Source organism: Phyllobates terribilis, unplaced genomic scaffold (assembly GCF_046119375.1).
Source record: "Phyllobates terribilis strain yellow unplaced genomic scaffold, ASM4611937v1 Scaffold_3__8_contigs__length_932513732, whole genome shotgun sequence".
In the NCBI taxonomy this organism is placed as follows: domain Eukaryota; kingdom Metazoa; phylum Chordata; class Amphibia; order Anura; family Dendrobatidae; genus Phyllobates; species Phyllobates terribilis.
Genome location: NW_027362763.1, coordinates 57,824,371 through 57,832,487, shown reverse-complemented (window position 1 = coordinate 57,832,487; position 8,117 = coordinate 57,824,371). Strand labels below are relative to the sequence as shown.

The 8,117-nt window shown below is 40.4% G+C and overlaps 1 protein-coding gene across 3 annotated transcripts in view; it reads right to left on the bottom strand.

Moving 5' to 3' along the window:
* Positions 1–1,866: 1,866 nt before the first annotated feature.
* Positions 1,867–8,117, bottom strand: part of GATA4 (GATA binding protein 4) — a 166,030-nt gene continuing 159,779 nt past the window's right edge. For 2 of the 3 annotated variants that reach the window (XM_073673900.1, XM_073673899.1), the window contains exons 3-6: positions 7,671–7,837; positions 6,675–6,903; positions 5,554–5,666; positions 1,867–4,322 (exon numbers count right to left, since the gene is read on the bottom strand). In XM_073673900.1, the coding sequence (XP_073530001.1) occupies positions 4,170–4,322; positions 5,554–5,666; positions 6,675–6,903; positions 7,671–7,837 (662 nt within the window). In that variant the 3' untranslated portion in view covers positions 1,867–4,169. The remainder of the gene's footprint in view (positions 4,323–5,553; positions 5,667–6,674; positions 6,904–7,670; positions 7,838–8,117) is intronic. The other variant, XM_073673901.1, reaches the window with a different exon arrangement.

Sequence of the window (8,117 nt, the reverse complement as noted above, 5' to 3'; positions counted from 1 at the left end):
AGAAGCCTCCACACATGAATGTTCTCGGACTTTACTCTTGGCAGACACAGGACTCAGGGCAGCATCAAATTTTCTTATCCTGATAATCATTTTTTTAATCATTTTTTCACAGACGTCCCAAACCGTGTAAAGGGCCTTTATCAGAGAAATTAACTTTACCCTGGTCTTCTGCAGTCCAATCTCTGAACTTCCTGCAGAATGTCAGTCTGTCCTTGAGGTTTTCCTTGGAGAAGTGGCTGCTTTGCTGCTGCCCTTCTTGATGCCGGGCAACCTCCAAAACGAGTCACCTCACTTTTCGCACAGGTGAAATAGCATAAAGAAGTTTGAAATTCAATAGAGAACACAAAACAAAAAAAACCTGACCCGTCTCTTGAGAAAACTAAATGAGGATAATGTACACCAAATGTTAGGAACTGACCTGGCTTAGAGTAGTGGTATTGCAAGGACTAGGGACAGCACCGGCAAGTAGCATAGTCAGGGAAAGCCAGGAGTCAGTACACAGGAACAGCAGTGTAGTCTTGAAGGATTTAGCAGGTTGAGTAGTCAGGAAAAGCCAGGAATCGGTACACAGGATCAGCAGTAGAGTCTTGTATGAGGCAGCAGGTGAAGGGAGAGCTTGACTAAAGGCTGGGAGCTCAATAATCTCACAAGGAAGGAGGTGCCAGGCCAGGTTTAAATAGGGTGTTGAATCAGAAACTCACAGGATGAAGCCAATCAGGAACACAGGGTGCAACTGCTCAGTCTAGGTCAGCCAGGAACTGTCCAACGAGCTGAATAGTTCAGAGGGAAGAGCTGCCGCCTGGTGCACCAAAGCTGCTGGCTTCGAGTCCGGACACCAAAGGTGTTCTACGTTGGGAAGAGCAGCGAAGCCCCCTCTTTCTATTGACTGATGGGATTTTAGCAGCCAGGCCACCTAGTAAAACCAATATTTGGGGGTTCAGCCAAATTTACTGAAATGTGTATGAGGATCCTTACACCCTATAGGAGCAAATTTGATGCCAGAGTTGTCGGTCAGTGACTGCTTTCCCTCTTCCAATAAAAAAAATACATGTCTGGTCCTCCAAACAATTCATGAAAGAATCTGTTCTTTATTTTCAAAAAATTTGAACTTTTTTTTTTATTTTGTTTTATATAAATAAACTCGATTGATTTTTTTTTTATTGGAATTTTGTGCACCGATCAGAATTTAAATTTAATTTATTCAGACTTTGCTCAAATTTATAGCAATTTCTGCAATTAATAAAGATTGAATTTGCAGGAGTAAGGTAGGCGATGGTCCCCTCCACTTGGCTCCATGCAGTTTTTAGAAAAGTGCCGTGGGTGGAAAACAACTGCACCATAATTTGTGACTTTAATGGCGCAGTCAGACTGCCATATAAAAAGTAACGAGATGGGAACGCAGTTCATGGATGGGCCGGCGGCTCTCCTGATCCGAGCGTGACAGATGCATGTATTTCTATTGGGAAATCCGCCGGTCAGTCCGTTCACTCTGTTCCAATCTTTACGGCCATCTGACTGCGCCCTTAATGTTGAAATGATAAATTTCACTTAAGATTTCACAAGCAACCATACGCAGTCGCCCTGGGGAGGATGCACCCTACAACCTCATCCATCAATGCCGATTTTCATTATTTTTACTTTTATTACTTCCTCCATGTTGGAAGAAAAAAAAAACAAAACATTGAGCAAAATTAAAATTTTTAGCTTTTACTTTCTGAAATTTGGAAGGTTGTCAGCAGTGTAGTTTGAGACCATTTTGTATACTTGATGCTTACATCAAGGATACAAAATGTAAGCATCAAGGGATACATTTACTTGTGTTTTACACTTTTTATATAGCCAACTTAATAAAAGGGAAAAAAAAAAAAGTTTTGAACAATTTTAATAATAACATCAACAACATTTATCATCATCGAAAACCTTTAAGTTATTAAATTTACAATTTTCACTTCATTTACTAAAGACATTTTCATCAATCGTGTACATTGATTTGCAGGTTCGGAAGGTGGTGAAGTTAGGATTGAAGTCATTGTTACTCGTTGACCGAGGTTACAATTGCCATGATTTCATATCCGATCACCACTGGTGGTTCCTCTGATCTTGCTGAATCAATGACGTCACGCACATCCATGTCATTGTTGCAGACAATCACTTGCCTCAGGGGAGTTGCTTGCATGCATGGGACAAGTCTGCTGAGGCCAGCGATTGGCTGCAGCGGTCAATTGGAAGTATGTGAGGTCATCACTGCAAGTAAACAATTTTTATCATGCTGCCTCCTGTTGAGATGAAGGGGTTAACACCCAAAAGGGCTACCTTCACCAGTAACTAGCCATTAGCCTACATTCTTCGGGCTGCATTATAGGTAGATCTGAGTGCCCAGCGATGATGAAAGGGTTATCGTACTTCATTAGTTTGCTGTCCCACCGGGTCACCCATAGACCGAGGAACTGCAGCGTGGACTTATTCAATCGATGGTAAAACTTATAGAAGTTGAGTTCAGCAAACAAGAGGAGGTTCTCCGAAAGTTTTGAGCTCGTAAAACCAACTCGATCATCACTACTAGCACTGTGGAGGAAATCCTAAAATGTAACCTTACTCGCTTTGACCTTCCAACAGAGGACAAGTCTTACGTTCAGTTTTCATAAGTCGGATCATAAAGAGATGGCCTATCCTGGTAATATTCCATTTTTCATGGGAATATCCATTTAATGGCTTTACATATGAAGATGATCATTTAAGGAGAATGCATCCAAAAGATCCAGAAGTTGTGTCTCCACATCATCATCTGTTGGAAGCATCAAACTCCCCAAGGTGAAAACCCATTAACCACATTCTTGTCTTGACATGTAAAGAGTATGATGTCCCTCAAGACAAAAAAATTTATAATTGGTGGAGAAAAGTTAAACTTTATGGACCTAGGTCTTTTTCATCCTATGTAACGATGTGAGTTCATTGGGCCTTGGTTTGCCTAGTGAATCATAAAAAAAAGTCCTACAGCTAAATTACCGTCATTGAGTCTACATAAGAAGTAAGACATTTTCAATACCTTCACAGAAAGTCGAATCAACAGTTTTGGTGTGGACTAAACTTTTGAAAAAGTTTAATATTTAAATTGCGAAAGTTATTATCAAGATTTTCAATTTTTGGCTTAGACTATGACTGGAATGGCTTCGATGGCAGTAAAGTAAAGAGTCATGAGGCATCCTACAGGGCGATGTGATTGAATGCATGCAAAGGTCATATTTAAATAAATCGCAAAGTTCAATTCTATCTTCATTTCACTCAAAATTTTACAAAACAGATTAACAATAACAGTTTCATGATCGTCTCACTTCGCTGTACGGATGTAGATTTTACACATTTTTTGGTGGGGTTCCCAGTTATCTTTTCGTGAGGACTTGGATTCAACCTTAATGAATTTGCCTCAAAATTCCAAAAAATGTGCGTTTTGTTTTGTTTTTCATTTTGTGTCTGTAAAACGTACAATGACTATCTTAAGAACACTTTGGAAAGGACAGATAAAAATGAAGACAATTCTGGCAATTACTTGGACTTGCACAATAGATCAAACAAAACAAAAAAAAATATTTAACTGGGAGTAGGATAAGAAAGACTCACAAAAATGGAAGCGCTCATCGACACCCCCTTCTTGATAAAGAACGAAAAGTCTTTTTTTTAAATTACTATTGCGCCGATTTCCACAAGACTAACTATAAACGCAAATAAAGCTTAAAAGTTCTCCAGACGCTTCCAGTGTTGCTCATTAATATATGCAATTTCCCCCCTTTAAAGTTTACAAAAATTTTGCTGTAGATTTGGAAACTTTACAGAGAATTGTTGACTTTTCTCCAGGCGCCTATCAGTCCGTTCACATTAAATACGGTCCACTGTATAAAAGTCCTTTGATAGAAGTATAAACATTAAATTACTTTGCTAAAAGTTTTTTTTCTTTTTTTTTTTAACTTCTAAGTAGCCGAAGTTTTTCTTCTTTAAGTCTCTTGAGAGCTTCTATTTTTTTTACTATTTAGTTTTTTTATTATATATTTTTTTTACATTTTTAAGTGATGTCTCTCCGGTGCAGCTTTTACCATGTACGATGATGACCAAATAATCCATTAATAAACCAAGTCATGACCCGTGGTGTCGAAAGACCAAGGTTGAGAGTCGCATTAGGCTAAAACCAAACTATTCCAGGAGTCATTTTTGGAGCTGGTTTGAGGAGATGTGTTGATTGAAGAGTGATGGGTCTGCGGAGAAAGCTTCAGACCGACCATTGAATGAATGGATGATGCATGGCTTGTGATGGCAGACAAAGCTGATGCCTGCAAGAACATCAGTGATGAGTACATAGAAGAAATATGAGCAAGCTATAGGTAACTCATCGCATTAAATATGTAGTCCAGTCTGCAGGCAGCATACGAGTCCAGTGGGTGCGTCTACTCAGTGTGAGAGCACATAGATGTCAGTCACTAAGTAGGACCACCTACTGGACTCCTGAGCCCAGAATAACCACAAATTCCAGGAATTGGGCCCAGGATAGAAGACATATATTCTAGGATGGACCCAGCATAGAAGACATATATACCAGGATAGGGGTCATATATAGCAGGTTGGGGCCAGGACAGGAGACATATATAACAGGATGGGGCCAGGATAGGAGACCTATATACCAGGATAGGGGTCATATATAGCAGGTTGGGGCCAGGACAGGAGACCTATATACCAGGCTGAGGCCAGGATAGAAGACCTATATACCAGGACGGGGCCCAGGATGGGAGACATATATACCAGGGTGGGGTCAGGATAGGAGACATATATACCAGGATAGGAGACATATATACCAGCGTGGGGTCAGGATAGGAGACATATATACCATGATAGGAGACATATATGGCCAGGGTGGGGTCAGGATAGGAGACATATACACCAGGATGGGGCCCAGGATAGAAGACATATACACCAGGATGGGGCCCAGGATAGGAGACATATACACCAGGATGGGGCCCAGGATAGGAGACATATACACCAGGATGGGGCCCAGGATAGGAGACATATATATCAGGATGGGGCCCAGGATAGGAGACATATACACCAGGATGGGGCCCAGGATAGGAGACATATATATCAGGATGGGGCCCAGGATAGGAGACATATACACCAGGATGGGACCCAGGATAGGAGACATATATACCAAGATGGGGCCCAGGATAGGAGACCTATATACCAGGATGAGGCCAGGACAGGAGACATATACACCAAGATGGAGCCCAGGATAGGAGACATATACACCAGGATGGGGCCCAGGATAGGAGACATATATACCAGGATGGGGCCCAGGATAGGAGACATATACACCAGGATGGGGCCCAGGATAGGAGACATATACACCAGGATGGGGCCCAGGATAGGAGACATATACACCAGGATGGGGCCCAGGATAGGAGACATATATACCAGGATGGGGCCCAGGATAGGAGACAAATTTACATCGGATGGTATTTTTAATGTCACCGTTCCCCTTTAGACATCAAGGAGGCATCAGTGTTCTAGTACCTGAGATATTGTTGAATGGCCATATGGAGGCGAGAGTCCGGGTTCAATTTTAATGGGGCGCATGTCATCTGCAGTGATGGTAGATGGAGTGGGGTTGTCAATGCCATTTGGTCCTGGTAGAAACAGCATAAGAAGAACTTTTTAACAACGAACAGATAAAGAAGACAAAAAGTAATAATAAGAAAGATAAAACGTGCATGATTCCTACATTTATACGTTTAATTACTAGAGTTGAGAAAATTCCAGGCGCAATAAATTTGCCTCGAATGTCTCCGCACGGACTAAAAGCGGACATTCATGCAATGTTACGGAGGAAAGAAGAGGTCGGAGGGAGCTGCTTGGAGAACCAGGGAGGCTTCCCATGATAAGTCCTTTTGTAAAGAAGTAACCCAGATATGTGACAAAGCAAAATTTCTGCACTTTGTAAAAAAAAAATAGATTTAGATCACAATTTTTTTTTTTTTAAATTCATCTTTTTAATTCATACTCTTTATTAACACATTTCTATACACCCGATTAGAGAATTACTAAAAGAGGATACTAATTTCAGAATGAAGAGCTGATAGAAACAGAGTCTCCCTCTTTGGAGGACCCATCTTGTCCCACATTACACAGACAAACCATTGATGTACATGGGCGCTGTGTAATACTTTATTTCACCTGCGGTGATGCTGTTCAGTAATCAAACACTTTCCCACTGATTACAGCTCACCGCTGAGAGAGGGACTTTCTGTAATCAGTTTATAGACAAGTTTTAATTAGGGATGCCCCCTTTAAGTTCTAATGGATCACTTTTTTTTTATAAACTTTGTCAAATTTTTCTTTTATTTGTTTTTTTTTGCTTTAGATTTTTATCTTTTTTTTTTCTATTTTTTATGAATAAGGATCTTTGTATACACGAGAATTGCAGCACATGGAAGTTTGTACCAAGTGGAAAAACTTGCTGACATGGACGTTCTTCAATGTCGAAGAAACAGGAAAAACATCTGAACACAGGAGATATATCTCATGAACAACAAAAGTGATTGTGATAAGATGTTAGACATCTTTATCCATAGTTTCTGCCTTTTGACACATTTATTTGTTTATTTAATGGAGTGTCATTTTGGACTCCTCAGTACCTGTTGGAGTTTTAGACTTGCTTAGATTCTTTGGTTTGCGTTTCCTTGTCTGGATGCCTTCCTTCTTCATTGCCAGGGGTCTGGGAACACCATGCAACTTCATATATAGTCCACAGGCATTACATACAGGCTCGCCTTCTGCATTTCGACGCCACAAGGTGGTGGTGGTTGTATGGCAGTTGGCACAAGAGAGGCCGACCCGGCGTGATGCAGACTGGAAAAAAGAAAACTGACCCTTATTAGTGTCCTTTATACACAGCTGATAAGAGTACAGGTTGGCCACTAGGTGGCAGTATATCTCCCCTTTTTTTACTTTTTTTTTCCCAGCATTTTGAAAAAGTAACTTCCTGCCCCTAAATGTACCTGCAAAGAACTTTCAATTTAATGGTGGGCATAGACTTTAGACGATTGTTGATTTTAAATACATCCTTTTGTTAGGAGCATCATTTAGCAATTTCACCCCACTGTATATCCAGTTTTCCAGTACATAATGAATGGTGTCATTCAAAACTACAACTCATTTCATAAAAAAATGTCAATGAAAAAATAAAAAAAATCATGGCTCTTGAAAGGCGAGGAGGAAACAAAATTGCTGGGTCATCAAGGGGTTAAACCTGTAAAGCTGAATTAATGTTGAATATATTAACCCAGAGCTGCTAATACCAACTAGTACCAAAACAGCAAATGAGACAAGATTAGTCTTCGGATTATATACAGTATATATATATATATATATATATATATATATATATATATATATATATATATATATATATATATATTTGATGATACTCTGTCAGGAGATGTTTATGATATACGGTATGTGTCTTTATGTGGACATCTAGTGGTTGCAATGGGAATTGCAGCCTGTTGAGGATTTTACATGAAAATGTATTGAATTTGAATTATGAGAAATTCTCATCATAAGGAGATCTCATGTAAGGGGAAGATGGACACTTCTTTATTATAGTTCAAGAGTAGAAGATAAATCCTTACCAGCCTTCGTTGGGGCTTGATCAGCGGACGGTTGATACCATTCATCTTATGATAAAGTCCACACGCGTTGCACAGGTAGTGCCCCGTACCATCCCTCCTCCAAAGAGGGGTGGACATTGCTCCGCAGTTGACACATTCTCGGCCTTCTGAGAAGTCATCAAAAAATTCTGAAACAAAAACAATAGTCATTGAAATAGAAGAATTCTAGCCACATACACGGAACATTTATTATTATTCACTAGTCGATTTGCAGGACCCTGGTGCAGCAGCCACGTGGCCATACTCCGTGGCCTGTGATGGGAGGCCTGCAGATCTACTCCTTCCGGCCAACATTCCCGATGCCTCTTCTGAATAGTACGCCTGGTACGACGTCATCTGTGCTTCACGCCGCCACATTGTCATGCCTTCAAATCAGAGGAAGCATCGGGGATTCTGGCAAATAGGTGG